Source organism: Sciurus carolinensis, chromosome 10, assembly GCF_902686445.1.
Source record: "Sciurus carolinensis chromosome 10, mSciCar1.2, whole genome shotgun sequence".
Classification (NCBI taxonomy): Eukaryota; Metazoa; Chordata; class Mammalia; order Rodentia; family Sciuridae; genus Sciurus; species Sciurus carolinensis.
In genome coordinates, this window is record NC_062222.1 from 85097664 (window position 1) to 85116319 (window position 18656).

The 18656-nt window shown below is 34.3% G+C and overlaps 1 protein-coding gene across 1 annotated transcript in view; it reads left to right on the forward strand.

The window, feature by feature from the left end:
* Nucleotides 1–276: 276 nt before the first annotated feature.
* Nucleotides 277–18656, forward strand: part of LOC124994473 (UDP-glucuronosyltransferase 2A3-like) — a 34268-nt gene continuing 15888 nt past the window's right edge. The window contains exons 1-2 of the mRNA XM_047566423.1: nt 277–1012; nt 17571–17719. Coding sequence (XP_047422379.1) covers nt 289–1012; nt 17571–17719 — 873 coding nt within the window. The 5' untranslated portion in view covers nt 277–288. The remainder of the gene's footprint in view (nt 1013–17570; nt 17720–18656) is intronic.

Genomic DNA, 18656 nt, shown 5'->3' on the forward strand with positions numbered 1-18656 from the left:
TGTATTTTGAATTATTAATCTAAATATATTCAAATTTTTACTATTTTAATATATTTAATGCAGAATGATTTGAATACTAAAACAAATTCTGCACAAACGTTTTAAAGGATCTTATCATTTAAAAAATGTCATATAAGCGCTGCACCCAGACAATAAGATTGACAAAGTTCTCTGCACATGTGTCCTTTCCTACATTCAGAAGTTAATATTTGACTTTCTTCTTACCTAAGTTCTTACTTAACCCAGTGAACACTCCACCACTAAAGAACAGTGCAGAGAGACACTGACATGATGTTTGAGAAATGGGTTTCGACAATTCTTCTGCTGCAGTTCTGCTGTGTTGGCTGTGGATTCTGTGGGAAGGTCCTCGTGTGGCCCTGTGAAATGAGCCACTGGCTCAACCTGAAGACCATTCTTGAGGAACTCCTGCAGAGGGGACATGAAGTGACAATTTTGACTTCTTCACAGACTTTCTTGGTTGACTATCACAAACCTTCTGCATTCAATTTTGAGGTGATCTTTGTGTCAGGGAACCAAGAGGATGCAGAAAAAAAACTAAATGAGTTTTTAGATATAGCTGTGAATATTATGCCAACATTGTCACTCTGGGAGTCAGCAAATGTATTTCAAAACTTCTTTCTTGAAGCAACTGAACAGTTTGAAGAACTCTGTCGGAAAGCAGTCTACAATGAGTCCCTCATGGAGAAGCTCCGGGAAACCAAGTATGATGTCATGGTTATAGACCCCATGATTCCCTGTGGGGAGCTGGTGGCTGAGTTGCTTGGGGTCCCTTTTGTGAACACAATAAGGCTGTCCATGGGCAACACTATAGAGAGATACTGTGGGCATCTTCCAGTTCTGCCTTCCTACGTGCCTGTTTCCATGGGAGGACTAACAGACAGAATGACCTTCATGGAAAGGGTTAAAAATATGATGTTTACATTGTTCTTTGACTTCGTGCTCCAGCAATATGACTTTCAGTTTTGGGATCAACTTTACAGTGAAGCATTAGGTAAGAGACTCTGCTTCTCATAGTACACTAGTATCCAAAGACCCTAGGAAGCCAAAGGAAAACCTGCAGAAATGTAAGGAATACATTTTCAAATCATTGATTTCCACATAAAATTCTGTAAGTGATAACAATGAATGGTGGGAAGACAAGAATTCTTTTTCAATGGTTCATCCTTTTCCTCTCTTCTTTCTTTTTTATTTTGCTGGGGGAGTTCTCTTGGGTTTGAACCCAGGGGTGTCTTATGACAGAGGTACATCCCACTTCCTTTTTCTTTTATTTTTATATTTTTGCTGCTCTTCTTTCTAAGTTGTTGAGGCTGGTCTTGAACTTATGATATCTTGTCTCAGAGGGGATTAAAAGTATGCATGACTACCCTGTGTGGTTACTCCTTCCTTTTAATTATCAGACTGTTTTGTAAGTTACCTTGAAACTTAATAGATTGTGATCAAAAGAAGAAATAAATACCATAAAAAATCAATGTGAGTCTAAGGGAAGAAGCCTTTTTTTTTGCCAGATGTATTTATAATGTTTAAATACTTCCAAGACATTGAACTTCCCTTTACTATGATATTCAACACCTTATTGGTTAAAAGGGAAAAAAGAATAAAAGAAAACATGCAGTGTATAACATAATAACAACATTTGAATTATACAGTAATAAAGTGAAATGTGAGTATTTTGAGAATGGAATTAAATCCATTATGAATTTAATCTGAATTTTGACTTTATCTGAATTTTGCTTTCTCCATTTTTGAAAATAACTTCTTATTACTCTGAAATTTATATCATTCTCCACTTGGACCAGTGTATCTACCATTTCTATGCATTTCAAATCAGGTAGGAAACTTCAGTATGTTTTGTGAACTGCTTCACCATAGCTGGTCATAATGAAAAATGTCCTAGGATGCTTCATACTTCAGGAAGTACAAAACAGAGTTGAAAACTTAAATACCAAGCTCTAAAAGAGGTTATTTCTCTAGACATTAAAAATGTAGTAAATTTTTCACTTCACTGGTAATATTTATTCAACTTATTATTAGTTGCTTACCTTTTTTCAAATGATTGATGTTGCTTTCTAATTTTCATCTGAACCCATCAGCTGAAGCCTTGCACTTCAACTGTTTTTGAGAAACATGAGAAATACAAGTGTTCACACAAAAGAGGATAGTGGGTATTAAAACACACTAGCTAATTTAACTCCACAATTGTGTTAATTTGCTAGGGCTGGTAAAGTAAGGAACAGAGACTGGAGACTTTAAAAATGTAGTTTTCTCCAATCTGGAGGTTAGGAGATTTACATCAAGGGCAGCTAGGGTGTCTTTTTCTTGGGGCTTCTCCTTTCTTGCAGATTCCTATCTTCCTGTGTCTGCACAAGGCCTTGCCTCTTCCATCTCTGTGCCCTGGTATGTTTTCCTTTTACAGAAGGATACTAGTCATATTGGATTAGGGTCTCACCCTTCAATTCACTTAACCTTCATCAGCTCTAATCATCACTTCTATTAATGTAGTCATGTTTCAACAAGGGAATTTGAGAAAACACAACTGAGTTCATCAGACTGATTTTCTTTTTTATGTATTTATTGATTGGTGTTTTTATTTATACAGAATGGTGGGTTTCATTGTGGCATATTTGTTTATACTTAAAAATGAAATTTGATCAAATTTATACTCCAATACTTCCCCCACCTGCTCCTCTTTCTTCTCCTGGATCCCTTCCTCTACCCATTAGTTTCTCTTTTACTTTCATGGCATTTGCTCCTCTTTGCCCATTTATTTTTCCTCAGCTTTACATGTGACAGAAAACAAATTATGCTTTCCTGTCAGAAATCTGACTTATTTCACTCAAATGTTGGTTGGCAGTTCCACCCATTTTCCTGCAAATGACATAGTAAGTGTTCAGTAGATTCCATACCTTGACTGTTGTGAATTATGCTGCAATAAATATGAGAATTCCTGTATCACTGTAGTATGCCAACTCTAATTCTTCTGGATAATTAACAAGAAGTGACTAGCTAGATCTTGTGATAGTTTTATTTTAAACATTTTAAACATTTTGGGAACCTTCACACAGGTTTCCCTGATGGTTATACCAAATTTACATTCTCACAAACACTGCCTAAGAACTTTTTTCCCCTGATTCTCACCAGCATTTATTATTTGTAGTCTTGATGATTGCCATTCTCACTGGCATATTGCCATTCTGATGGAATCCCAGAGTAGATTTGATTTCCATTTCCCTGGTGACTAAGGATGTCAAATCGGTTTTCATGTATTTTTGCCCACCAATTTATTGATTGGATTATGCTTTTTAAAAAATTTTAAATTTGCTTTAATTAGTTATACATGACATTAGAATGCATTTTGGCACAGCATATATAATGGAGTATAATTTCTCATTCTTCTGGTTATGGGTTATTGTTCTTTTTTTTCTAATGTTTCTTTGAATTTCTTTCTTCAGTGTTCTGTAATTTTCGATATAGAGGTCATCACCTCCTTGGTTAGGTGATTCCTAGATACTTTATTTTTTGAAGGTATTATAAATGGGATTGCTTTCCTGATTTCTTTATGAGCAGATTCATTATTGAAGTATAGAAAAGTTATTGATTTTTGTATGTTGTTACTTTGATCAATTTGTTTATCAACTCTTGAAGTCTTCTGGTGGAATCTGTTGGATCATCTATATTTAGGATTATAGGACCTACAAACATGGATAATTTGTATTATTGTTATCCTCTTTGTACCACTTATTCTTTCTGTTGCCTAATTCCTCTGACTAAAATTTCAAGTAATACACTGAACACGAGTAAGAGTAGATAGTCAACTCTTTCTTTTCCTGATTTTAAGGAAAATACTTTCCATTTTTTCTCATTCAGTATGATGTCAGTTTCTGGTTTGCATGCATACCCTTTATTATTGCAAGGTAAGTTCCCTCTATTCCTAGTTATCTCAAGGGTTTTATTATGAAGGGGTTTTGTACTTTGTTGAACGCTTTTCTATATCTTGAAATAAACATGTGGTTTTTGTCCTTTGTTCTTCTTATGTTGTGTATGACATTTGTTGATTTGTGCATACAACACTGATTTTCATTGAACTACTAGTGTTAAAGTAACCCCATTTATAAATTCTTAGCTTTAGACAACATTTTGAAATAATGTTATAATGCAATAGTTTCTCAGTAAATAATTTAATGTCTAGTAGATTGGACTTAAGGTTAAAAAGACCATGATCTTGGCTTTAATTCTGCCTTTAGAGACAAATGGAAGAGATAGAGCCATAAATACATCACTGTGAAACTTTGGTATACAGAGTTGTGGGAACGCATAAATGGAAGGTAAGCAGAAGCAGAAATATTATAGCAAAATAAAATGGGGAGAATTCTTTCATTAAACAGAGAATGTAAGGTAATATCACACATATTTTTGTGTGGGGACCCTCTTATGATAGCACATTTTAATAGAACATTATCAGGTAATTCCTCTGGTGAAAAGAAGGAATGGTCCTTCATTGTCTTCATAACAGTGTCATACTGGCTTAAGACAACTCAAGCTCTATCCCTGACTTTTCACTCTGGTCTCTAATGATATAGCTATGATTTTGCTTCTGATTTCCTAATTTTCACATTTCTTCTGATATTCTAATAGTTATCTCTTTTTCCCCTAATCTTGTATTTTTAACAAGACTATAAAAATTTGATATTCTCTATGACTAGGTTCCTTGATAATCTGTAAACATCCGTGAACTTTAGTCCATAGGTAATGAATGATACTGGATTATATCAATGTCAAAACAGAAAACAATTTAAAACAAAATAGTAGCCATACTTGTTTCTAAATATATCTGATTAGATCCTCAGGTTTTGTAATGGGCACAAGTTGTACACTGACCTTGTTATGTCATGTTTTTAAACACTGCTTTTCCATTTTACTTGGGTTACATTGAACAATAAATATTTTCCACCTTAGTATCCAGTGTAAACAATTAAATTCTCTGTAGCTACTACTCTAAAGACAGTGATGGACCTAACTTTGCATATTTAGTAAAGATCAAGCTATTCCATTAAATAAGGAAACCATGCTTCAGTGACAGAAAGCACACATAAAAACTGAAAAACTTTCTACTATTTTTTTTTCACCATTACCCATCAAGGGACTATTTTTCCACCAGTATAATTAAAGCCACAATCCTTACAGAACAGCTTTCATATTTAGCACATTGAGTTGAAGAAAACTGATTTACTTTTGTTCAACTTCCCTTTGAAGTTTTACCTACTTATATGTAGACATAGTCTCTGGAATGCAGTCACTTTCAAACACGAATTCAGATTTTGCTGTTCAGACTATTTCTATGATCTATGTAAGGTTTTCCTGGAAAACTTTAGTCACTTTTCTGTTTGCTAATTTATTTTGTGGAACTGAGAAATGTCCTTTGAAATAACTGTGGCTAACAATTTAATGATTAATCTAAGCAATATGTTGCATTATTATTTCAGTAGCTAACAAGCAAGGAAGATGTAAAAAAAGTTAATTAAAAAGAAGTTTGATGCTGCATGCCATGGCCTTCATCCATAATCCAGTCACCTTTAAGGTTGAGGCAAGATTGATCAAAGTCAGTCTCCTCAAAAAGGGCTGAGGATATGGCTCAGTCATTAGATGCCCCTGAGTTCAAACTGTGGTACAAAAAAATAAAGGTTTGAGTTTTGTTTTGTCATCGCTTTTTCATCTGACCTTATCATAGGTGTTAAAGTTATCAGAAAATAGAAAATTTAGAAAATCAATATATTTCCACATCTTTATTTTTGCTAGAAGAATAGTGTAGGTCCTCTTTATATTGAAAATTAGGGTGGTTGCCTAGTTCAAAACAATTTTCATTGATATCTCTTTAAACAGAGAAAGGGAATGGGATTTTTGTCTATTCAATGATTGTAGACAAAATGTAATCCTTAAAATATAAGGCAAATTAATCCCTCATTCTTAGTAGAAATTCCTTTTTGTGCAAGTGCTCATCGATTTTTTTTTCCTGTATTTTATTTAGAGACAAAGTCTTACAGAGTTTCTTAGGGCCTCACTAAGTTGCTGAGGCTGTCTTTGAACTTGTGATCCTCCTACCTCAGCCTCCGAAGCCACTGGGATTACAGGCATGTGCCCTGTGCCCAACTCATTGACCTTATTCCTGCAATTTACCATATTCCTTACTTACTAGGCAAATATAATCCACCAAGAATATAATTTAATTCTTGATGTCAATAAAAATGACAAGTAAATATGACTAAAATATTCAAAAGGAGCAAAATTGTATTTAAATTAAAAATAGGTGGCTTTTTATTTCCTCTAAGCACCATTTGCATGTTGTCATATCAAGATGTTTCCTATGCAATATTAAACGTATGTCCATAAATATATTTTTTTACCAATAGAGACAAATGCTAAATATACATTTTTATTTTTTTTAGCCTGATACAGATGTGAAGATCTTTTCTTTAGATTTATAACATTCTCACCATTTTTGGTATTTCCATAATAATATTAATTTTTTGATATAAGAAATCACTGAATTACTTCAGTTCTGAGAAGTACATGTGTTGTTCCAACTCTGCCACTACAAACAGCATTAAATTGAATTGATTGTATTTGTGTCTCTGCCAGGATGACTTCTAATCTTGTTGAACCACTTAGCATTTATCCTCAGACCTTTTTTTCTGAAGTTGGGTGGCAAATATAGTTATTCCATTTTCTAATGGGTTCTTTATCATTTAACCTGTAACTGTTCTATCATTTTAAGCAGCATAAGAGTTTTTTCTGTGATATGTATTTTAAATACTTTTTTCAGTACACTTATTGGCATATAAAAACTTTAGTCTAACTTAAGTGCATCCTTAAAATAATACAACGAACTTCTCTATGTCTCATATTTAATAGATTGTTACCAATATCTTATAAATCATCTTACCTAGCTGGTTTTAACATTCTTTTGCAAAATTTTACAGTAGTAACATGGATTTTATTTTCTAAACATTGTATTGTTTATTTTTACTAAATAATGCACAAATGGATGCTTGGACTTGCTACTTATGTTTAATACTAGTTTGACAATACAGTTATGTCTTTCTGTAGTGTTCTACCATGTAACTATGGCCAGACAACTGTCTGTTTATAGCTTTTTGTATAATGCTGAGCATTCTGCTGTATTTCTTCTGTTCTATAAGACCAATGGAAATTATTTTCTTCCTAATTGACTGAAATGAGAGTATAATTTTTCTCCTACTTTGAAGATTTTAATCTACTTAAAATTTTATTTTTGCATATTTTGTAAGTTGGATCAGTTTCTTTGCATTTTACTTTTCTTCCATTCTTTTTCCTCTTTCTTTCTTCTCTGAATCATTCCTTCTCAACCTTCCTCATCTCATTTCTTTCTTCTACCTTTGCACAGAGGTAGAGAGTTTTCCATCAATGTTTGTTGAAGGCTCCTTCCTTTCTCCACATATCTGAAATGGTTGCTTTGTCATTCAGAACTTTTGTTACCAAAGTGGTTTTGCTGCTGTTTGTTATCCTATTTACTTTACTTTGTATTAGTTCTTGACATCTGTAGGATAATACCCACTTCTGTTGTATCTCTTTGACAGGAGTGTCTTCATTATTTTTGGCTCTTTGCTTTTCCATGTAGATTTTTAGAGTCACATATAAAGTTCTATAGAAATTGTCAGGTTCAATGAATCTTCTGATTTTTATATTGTAGTAAGATTTACAATGAATCTGCAGATCAATTTGGGAGAGTGGACATCCTTATGAATGTAGACCCTTGTAATCCATGAACTTGTTAGTTGTTTTATTATTATGGGTTCTAAAAAGGTTGTATAATACTAAATATTGTTTACACATGATTTTGTTGCTTTTGTTGGTGTTGAGAATCAAAACAGAACCTTAGGTATGTTAGGATAGTACTCTTTCTGAGCTACAATTCAGCCTTTAGTTTATACAATCTTTTAGAAATTATTCAGATTTAAATTTAAAAAATACCATTTTAAATTAAATTTTCATCTGCTTGTGCACAGACATTGTTATTTATATTTTGCCTTATCTTTCAAAATTTAAACTGTCTTAAATTCTAATGACTTATCTCCATTTTCTTTTGGATTTGCTACATAACAAAGCATTGTTGAGAGCAGGGTGGTATCTGTGCTGCTAACTGTCTCAAGGACAAACAGGACTGCTGGGCCCCTGTGCTTACCAAGGTTGTTAAGAGATATTTGTCCGAGGAATGTGCGGTTGCCTGGAGACCTTATCCCTCAAGGACGGGAGCTGGGCTTAGCCCCGTCTCATCTCCTGCATAGTTCACCCCTTCCCTCCTCCCTTCTTCCACTAGGACCGTTCAGTTCTGGCAGGACCCAATGAGAATCAAATAGATTGGCCGGACCCAACCAGAGGAGGACTAATGTTTAGCTGTTCAAATGTTAACCAATTAAAAGAACACTGTAAAACTGCTTGCCTTTCATTATAAAAACCCTGCTAACGAGGGCTCGGGGCCTCTCTTAGCGTCACTGGTTAAGGACGCAGAGGACCAGGTTCGAACTTGCTAATAAATGACTCTTTGCTGCTTGCATTGATCGTGGTCTCTGGTGGTCCTTGTGGGGTCCTTTGGGCACAACATATGAGGGCTCTTCCGGGATGCCCCAAGCCCACCCAGACACCTGATCATAGAGTCATAAGTGACACCTTCGGCTGGTGAGTAAGGCATTGCCGTGTGTTTTCTGGTCTGGATTGCCTGCAGGTTCTGGTTCTGGGCTGGCATAGTCCTGGCGGACGCGCTATAGGACCCCAGCAGGGTCTCAGGAGATGTCCCCTCGACCTGTTGGGGGACCTTGTCGCATCTGGGGACTCTCACATCTGGGTTGCTTTTGTGCTGCATTCGGGCGACTCTGTCGCATTTGGGTGACTGTCACATCTGGGCAGCTTTTGGGCTGCATCTGGGCTGCTTCTGTGCTGCATTCGGGCGACTTGTCACATCTGGTTAACTCTTTGTCCCATTTGGGCATTGTGTTGCGTCTGGACAACTCTTTGACACAATTGGAAATTGTTTGTTTTTGTTGACAAAGTACCAGCTAGCCAATTTTTGATTTAGCGTGCTACGTGTCTGTCTGTTTGTGTATTGTACTATATGGTCTTTACTCTTGCCTTCTATTAAATTCTTCATTGTGTTAATTCGATCTTAGGCTTAGGGATACTCATTGCAGGGTACTTTATAGTCCTTCTCCTTGTTCCTGAGAGATTTGTTTACTCCAATCCCCCTAGGCAGAGAGCTCAGCAGCTCCATTCCTCAAAAGTAGTTAAAAATAATGTTTTGTGATTTTCTGCATTCAAACCTAACCTGATTTCTCAACCAGGAAGAAAAAGGGTTAAAAAGTCCTGGGTGATCCTCCCTCCCCCCTGCCTGGCCTTGCTGAAGCCTGCATTGGAATGTAGGCTGCAGCAGTCTCAACGGGAAAGGGGGGTAACCTGAAGATAAGAAAAAAAGAAAAAAAAGGTGTCCGTTTTAAACTTCTGGGCTGCTACACAGAACTAACTCATTCTCTAGGATTCTTGTTTTGTTTTGTTTTTTCTCTAATGCTGTATTTTTGAGCTCATAATTTTGATCCTGCATACCTAGGTTAATGATTTTTTTTTGATCAGTTCTATTTTTATTCAACTAGAGTTTTTGAACATCTGTTACATTGCAATGGAGATTCACCAAAAAGTTACAAGGCCTTTGATTTTGTATTATTTGTATGTTGTGCTAATGTCATGTTTTGTCTGTATCAAAACTGAGCGCTCCTAAAATTAAAATTTAAAAATGGATCCAAATACTTTTATTCATGTGATTTAAAAGGGTTCAATTTAAATTGGGTAAACGAATAAAAGTAAAATGTCTTTAGCAATAACTCGCAAGTCTCTAGGTGGTCAAACTAATGGAATGTTGATGTTAAACAATGTCTAATATCCACTGTTTCTAGGACTTTTCTTCAACAGGAAAAAGACAGCAAATACTGTTCAGGACACTTGTCTAATATCTTGGTTTTTACAGAATAAGTGAATTAGAGTTAACATGTATGGGATTACTCAAATGTGTTTGTTGGTGACATCTGATTAATTTGCAAAGTTAAAATGCTCATTGTTAAATAACATCAAGTACTTTTAACTCCTTAAATTACATGGGGTAACATACTTAAACATTATTGGTGTTTTCATAGGTTGGTAAATTAAAAAGGGTTTAAAATTGCTTTGTGTCATTACTAAAAACAAGGTTATTAAGAGTTATGTTCTAACAGATAAAACCTCAACTCGGAGGGTGAGCATTCCATCTGCTCCCTTACCACTTCCCCCTGGTCCCCCTCCAGTTCTGCAAAGCTCCAAGGAGCTCTTAGATTTGGATTTAGAGCTAGCATCTCCCCTTTCACTGTGTTTCAGTTAGAGTACTATAAACCACAAAATATTTTATCTTGTTAAATCAGAGTAATTTGTCTAAATTCAAAAATTTCATAAGAGTAGTTTCAGAATGTGGACAAAAAGGGGTCAATAGATAGGAAAGAGAAAAATAAAAGGTTCTGGGTTTGGAAATATATTTAATAAAAAGGAAAAGAAAATGTTTCTGGGTAAGAAAGTGCCTGTGTGATGGAATACATGAGGGTCTAAGTAAGTGCTAAGAAAGTCTGTAAGTAAAGGGCAAGTTTCAACAAGTCTGTGTGTAACTAAGTTGGTTGTATGTATGTGAGACAACTAAAGCTATTTAAGGTTTTTCCTAAGGTGAAATACTAATGTTCCGCTATAAGCCAAAGTTTAATCTATATGGTAAAATGACATGGTAAAATAACAAGGATTTCTTAGAAACACTAATTTACTCTTAACTTTGTGTCTATTAAGTTTTATTCTTTAAAACAATTAGTCTTAAATATTGGGTTTTATACAATTATGGTTAAACAACTGTTAAGAGTATTGTACTATGTTACAGAGTCTAAATTTTTCTTTAAAAACTGAATTTAGTAAGATTAAAGTGTCAAGGTAATTGTAAAATGGTCACTCCTTGTATATTAAATGTATTCATATTTTCCAGGTATACAAGTTTTTAAAGCAGGAAATTTGTCAAGCTGCTATTCTCCAGAATAAACTTGTCTGTACTGGTAATATTAAACTTAAAGAATACATTTTATTGGGGATTTATTTCTATCATTTAATTTTCTATTATGGGACATATTATCAGTAAGGTATATGTAAAATTGGTTACTTATTTCACTGAGATAAAAATTTAAATGTAAATGTATATCTAAGAGTTAGTGACAGCCTGATTTGTTTAAAGGTTCATATTGTAGAAGGTGAAAGCATTTTGCTACACAAAAGAAAAGTTAAAAGCTCTCTCAGCCTTTCTTTGATTGATTCCTGTTCTGGATATAATGTTAGACTGTGTTATCTAATGTTCATATGGACTCAGAAATCAATATATGTAAACTTCTTAAAATGACATTTAAGAAAGAGTATAATGCACTATAGCAAAAATGGGACAACAATGACTGAGATTGGGGTCCCTGACTTCATGACTGTAGCATGCCTGGTGCCTGGGAGTGTTCCTGTGTAGGAGCGCAAGATGCCTAACTGCTGTGGCAGTAGCCTCCCTGGGGAGGCTCTGTACAGGAGTCCTATCAGCTCTTACATTGATCTCAGGCACACAGCTCTTGGGCAGAAAGAAATTGTTTTGCTAGATAACCAGTGTTTCATCAGTTCCCTTCTCTAGTTCCTGCCCACCTTACAGTAACTTTGGACAGTGGACTTCTTTGAGAGCTACACGGAGTTCCTAACATTGTACTTTGCAGTTGTGGGAAAAAGTTATGTAGATGGTCTAGTCTCTGTAACTCTCCTGAAAACAAAGAATAATGCTTACATAGTCTTTAACCTAATAATAAGACATGTATAAATGTTGCTAACATAACTCTTTAGATCTGCATTTCCATCAGAGAACAGAGCTCCATCTGATCTCAGCTTAATCTTCAAAATCTGTGTTTATAAACCTTCATTCTCTAATACTCCTTTGACTCTCACGGAACTTGAAAATTTGGTCATGCTGGTCATGGCAAAAGGGGCAAAAATTAGTTTTAGGATTAGAACATTTTACTTAAGACTTGTGAAGAGCCCTGCCTTACCTGAGATAAGGCTCTGCCTCACCCTGCTACATGTTAGAATGACTCCAAAGTAAGCCAGACTTTAACTCATTTAAAGTTGTGCTCAAAAGTTTAATGTTTGTTGTAAAGATTACTGTGATCTCAAACAGGGTATATAATGTAGAACTCAGCCAAAATTCAAGATAACTATTATACAAGCTAGTCAGAACTGGTTTGAATCCTGGTTCAATTTTTCCCCTTGGTTAACTACTCTGGTGTCCGCTACAGTGGGACCCCTAATATTGTTGTTACTAGCTTTAACTATAGGACCTTGTATAATCAATAAGTTAATTGCTTTTGTTAAAGATAGAATAAATACAGTACAGCTAATGGTGCTAAAAGCCCAATATCAGCCCATTAAGCAGCAAGAATTAGAACAATAGAGACCCAAGATTGGCTCTCTAAATGTTCTTGGAAAGGGGGGAATATTGAGAGCAGGGTGGTATCTGTGCTGCTAACTGTCTCAAGGACAAACAGGACTGCTGGGCCTGTGCTTACCAAGGTTGTTAAGAGATATTTGTCCGAGGAATGTGCGGTTGCCTGGAGACCTTATCCGTCAAGGACGGGAGCGGGGCTTAGCCCCGACTCATCTCCTGCATAGTTCACCCCTTCCCTCCTCCCTTCTTCCACTAGGACCGTTCAGTTCTGGCAGGACCCAATGAGAATCAAATAGATTGGCCGGACCCAACCAGAGGAGGACTAATGTTTAGCTGTTCAAATGTTAACCAATTAAAAGAACACTGTAAAACTGCTTGCCTTTCATTATAAAAACCCTGCTAACAAGGGCTCGGGACCTCTCTTAGCGTCACTGGTTAAGGACGCAGAGGACCAGGTTCGAACTTGCTAATAAATGACTCTTTGCTACTTGCATTGATCATGGTCTCTGGTGGTCCTTGTGGGGTCTCGAGCCTTTGGGCACAACAGCATCATTAGGTAGATAATCACCTAGATCTTATTTGTTCACATAATTGTTTTCTTATTTAAGTGCAGTAGTGTGGAACATTGTTGGATTGATATGTCCTTATATATACCATTGACTTTTTCTCATCCCGATTAGAATGCTTACAATATTTCAACTCAGAGGCTACATTTAATGAAGATTTTTAAAAATTTTGTTCCTGATACTGTAAGAGCGTTCTTTTCTATTCCTAATTTAATAATAACTTTCAACCTTATGAATATTATTTTTATTTCTTGAAATGTTTGTGTCATAAGGTTTTGCTCTTTCCTTGAATAAAGCGGATAACATTTTTAAACACTTAAACTATCAATTCATTCCTAGAACAAGTCTAACTTTTCCTTATCTTCCATTAAAATATTACAGTATTCAGTTAACTAATGATCACAGGGTTATGTCATCTAAATTTTAAGTAGGGTTGATTTTGAGTATGATTTTAATGTTTTTTCTATTAATAATAATGTCCTTTTTCACAAATACATCAATTATTTGCTCATTCTTTTTTTAACTCTACTATTTCTCAAACTTCTTAAGTTACAAACAATTTTTTTTATTAATTATAATAAATGCTACAAGTATAGTTCAGGTCTCATGTTTGCTGTTTTCCATTTATTTTAATCTATATGATTTTAAGATTTTTTTCTGAATAGTTTCTGATTTCATCATTGACAAAGACTTTTTGAAAAGTGGTTCTAAATTTCTAAGTGTAAAGCTGTCTATGACTTAGTTGATGGGAGAGTAAGCTTTTGTAACAAAACTTTTAAGCCCTGTGGTGTAAAACAGTGCCTAATTACTTTTTAATGGTTTTATTTTGTCAGAGTAGTCCTTATAGCAAATGGGCTCACAGATTCAGTTGGGTGAGTCTGATGGCTCCATTTCTGACTTTCTAGTGATATTGTCAGTTTCTGAACAATCTGTAATATTCTTTCTCAATTATGGTGGAATTCTAAATTTTACCCAAAATTCCATTATATTTTCCTTAGGGAGTTCATTTCATGGAAAAATGGAAGATTACTAAATTTAAAGTCACCCAGTTATAAAAATACAATAAAGTGGGGGGGATACAAAAGAAAGAAAATCCATGAAATAATTGTAGAAATAAAATAAATTCACATAGACAAAAGTTTCCAGTTATAGAAAACACTAGGTTAAAAAGATCTAATTATATTTTGGTCAAAAATTCTCCATCTAAAACATTAAAGTATATAAATTCTATAAAATTGAGTTGACAGAAAGTGTACTGCATATATAACTGTGAAATAATGCATATGTGGCTATATCAAAATAATAATTCATTTGCTGTCCTTACTTGGAAGTTATTTATTATGCTAATATTTTGATGTGTTTCTGATAATCAGTATATAATTGAATTAAAAATCTAATGTAAATTCCATATCTTTAACCTGAGACTCTTCATACATTTTATTCAATGCGTTAACTGGCATATTTTATTTTTACAACTGCTTTATGAATTCTATTCTTTATTGTTTCTATTTCTTTAGTATATAATTGATATATAACTGAATTAAAAATCTAATATAAATTCCATGTCTTTTACCTGAGACTTTGTATACATTTCCATACATTGTATACCTTTTTTCTCTGAGTTAATTGGCATATTTTATTTTTAAAACTGCTTTATGTTTTGTATTTTTTGCTTTTTCTATTTTTTCTATTACCACTTATGTTTTATTTTTCATGTTTTCCTTATATTTGTGGTGCTGTCAAACATTTCAGTCTGTCTTTAGAATGTGCTCAGCACATACCTCATTATAAGCATATGTGCCTCTTATCCTCTGGGAATACAGTTCATTTGGTAGAGTGCCTGCCTTGCATGCAGAAGACACTGGGTTCTATCCCCAGCACCACAAGAAAAAAAAAAAAAAAAAAGTACTCATAAGTATATATGTGTCTTGAGTTAGAAGTGAATCAGTGTTTTCATTTTATATGTTCTCTGTATACTCAGTTCTTTGATTATCTCATAAAACTATTTGGTTTTAGTTATCATTTGTATGCCAATGACCCCAAAATGCAAATTTTGGGGTAGACTGTCCCTTGTAATGCTCACCTCTATCTCCAAATGTCTATCACCATTTGGATGTTTAGTTGTATTTCAAAAATTACCTGACACCAAAATATTTTGAAAGTTTCCCCATTTTATTCAATTAATCTCAGTTCCTCTAGTGACTCAGGTGAAAGATAACTGGAATCACTCTACATGCAACTGTTTTTCTCACCGTATCTAAATAATCTGACTGAAGATCCTATCATTTCTCTTTTCAAAATGTTTGTAGGATTTGACAGCATCATATCATCCATTGTTAATATTCTGGTTTGTGCTACAATGATATGTCACCTATCAGGAAACAATTGACTCTACAGTGTGAGGTGCAGTAAAAACATATACAACAAAAACACCATAAATGCACAGAAATTATTTCTCTCTCATGTAACTATCTACATGAGGAAAGTAAATTCTAGTCACTAAGTCATCCAGGTATCCAGAACTAATTATCTTATTATTTTACATACTTTGTGTTATTGCTCTTGCTCAAATAATTGGAATGAGTTATTTGTAGACTGGCCTGAAGGAAAATGAAGGTGAAATAAAGAATATACTTTTTACTCTTTAAAAAAAGTGCTCTAAACATTGTGCATATGAATTTTCTCACATGCCATTGGAAATAAGCTAATATCTAGATAGCCTAGAAGTCAACTCTACAAGTCAGTCTAGCTCACGTATCACCTCAGAAATTGATAACTGCCACTTACAAAATTTTTCTCTTGTCTATATCAATTACAGTAAGGTATGTAGCAATAAATTGAAGTTACCTCCAGGAGTTCTTTGAACTAAAAGCTATCTCTTTAGACTCACATATGGTTTTAAAATAATAGATGCAATCAATACAATATTCACTTGGCAGTTCATACATGATAATTTATGAATTTTATATTACTTATGTAATTGTCCAATGTTTACCAATGTGACTATTTATATAAATAATGTAATTACCAGAAAAGAATTAATGGTATATTTTAATTCTCTAATTTCATTCATAATTCTTCAGTATAACTTTTAAAATGTCTTATGAAATTGTTTGTCAATTTTGTATACCTTTGTTCAAATTTATTTTCATTTTTCTTTGACTTTATGTGTGTCATTGTGAATCACTGCTTTAAGAATACAATTTTACTGAATCCATTAGGTCTTCCTAAAAATTTGGTCTGGAATTTATGAACATATACTTCACTTAGGGAATTAGTGATCAAGCCAGGATAAAGCAAACATGAAGTAAAGTGCCCAATATTTGAAGTGCTAGGGATCAAACCCAGTCCCTTGTACAGCTAGGCTCTACCACTGAGCTATATCCTTAGCACAAAATAAGACACTTTTAGGGCATAGAAACTCTGATGTGGAAGATGTGGGGGAAAGTTCTCTTTCAATCTCTGGATATTTCAAGCTGAGAATCTTGGGCCATCTTTCTTTATGACTACATGAAGACATTGGCTATGTGACTTCACATATATATTCAAGCACTACTAAGAAATGACTATTCAAAGAGACTTTTTATTCCAGGCTCATATAGTTACAAATTATATTCGATTTCCAAGTAAAAAAATATTTTCATTTGAGTTTTTATTTTCTCAGTTGCAAAGCACATTTTCTTGTGTGTAGGAGAGGTTGATTTTATTTAAAAATACTCATCCTTTTTCACAAAACTCAAAGTTAATACTTAGAAATTGTCGCTTTCAAAAACCATCATATTAGTTAACACTAAAATAATATGTGGTATTAATGTTAATGTCATTTATATGTGTATCTCACATGTAAGGGGGTTGAATTGGGTGTGAATTAATCAGAATTTTTTTACTAAAACATAATGACAAATCAATTTGAGTAATAGAATTTGAATCATGGAAAAAAGATGTATTGAATTAGGTATGGGTTCTTCAATGATATTTTTGAGAATATAGAAACTTTAAGACAGAGATGTATTCATGGATAAAAACTGGGAAATTGTTGAGAGGTGATTTGAATGAGGCTTATGTGATGGAGTTAATCTATTTTCTGCATTTTAGAGAGAAAAAATTAGTACTAAAATTCTCAATGGTTGTAGTTAAATTTTTGTTTCTTTTACAGTTATGAATTTATACTTATATATCATTTCTCCTACAGTGCCCCCAATCCTTTCTTTTTTTTCTACATTCTCCCTTAATTCTTTTCTCTCTCCATTATCCTCTCGTTCCTTTCTTCCTCTTTTCCTTGGTTCCTTTCTTCTTTTTAACATATAATCATTGTAAGTATTCTAGTGGTCTTAATCCTTTTCCTTAATAGCTTATAAAGTAATCTGTGGTGCATTTTTTTTTTCATAGCAAATGTATGTATTAATTTTCTCCACCAAAATCTTCATTTTCTCCAGGAAGACCTACTACATTATGTGAGACTATGGGCAAAGCTGAAATTTGGCTAATCCGGACATATTGGGATTTTGAATTTCCTCGTCCATACTTACCTAATTTTGAATTTGTTGGAGGATTACACTGCAAACCTGCCAAACCTTTACCTAAGGTAGGTCTATTATAATGAAAATTGTCCCATTTTCCTTTAAAGTTCACAGTTCCAAGAGCACAGATATGTTGTTGAATATCTTTCTTCTGTCACTGCTGGCTTATTTTCTTTATTGTAGTGGTCTTTCTGGGTTATATTAGGTCTCTTGAAATTACTTGAGAATTTAGCCCCCCAAAAAATAATAATAATTCCAGTGGTATACTAAAAATACCTGTATCTTTAGTGTGGATACTGAGTGCAGACACAGGGAGTAGAACCATGGGAATCACCAAGGAGACCAATACAGTCTTCCCAGTGAATTTGTAAAGTCATCACCAGTGACATTTTCCAAAAGGGTTGATAGAGAAATATACCTTCATGAGAATTTCTTGTGAATTGCACAGGATTTGATGAATAAGAAGAAATAAGTATTAAGGGAAAACATGGAATAAGGTAGCATTCTTATATTTTAATCCTAGGGGTTATTGCCTAGTGGTAACCTTTATTGTCAGAGGCAACAATTGGTGAAAAAACACCAAGGAGTTGATGATGAGTTTAGTTTTTTCCCAAAGGAGTTTTCATGTGATTTCTGAAAATTGTTTGGGTAGTATATAGTCTCAGTGTTGGTAGAAAACATTAAAAATAGATTGATAGTCATCAACATACAGAAATAATAATAAAACTGAAAGACTTCCCGGGCAATACCTGTAATCCCAGCAGCTCAGGAGGCTGAGTCAGGAGGATCACAAATTCAAAGATAGCCTCAGCCTGTGGCCCCCACTTCTGAACTGAAGGCCAACATATTGCTAGACAGTCACAGGCCTGATCCTTCACTCCATGAGATACTGGGAATAACCAGCTAAATAGTTACCCCCATCTCTCCCTCTTTCTTGGTCCTACAATTCAGTCCTTGGGCTGTGGCAGCATTTGGTCACTCAGACACCTCAGCAAGCAGGCA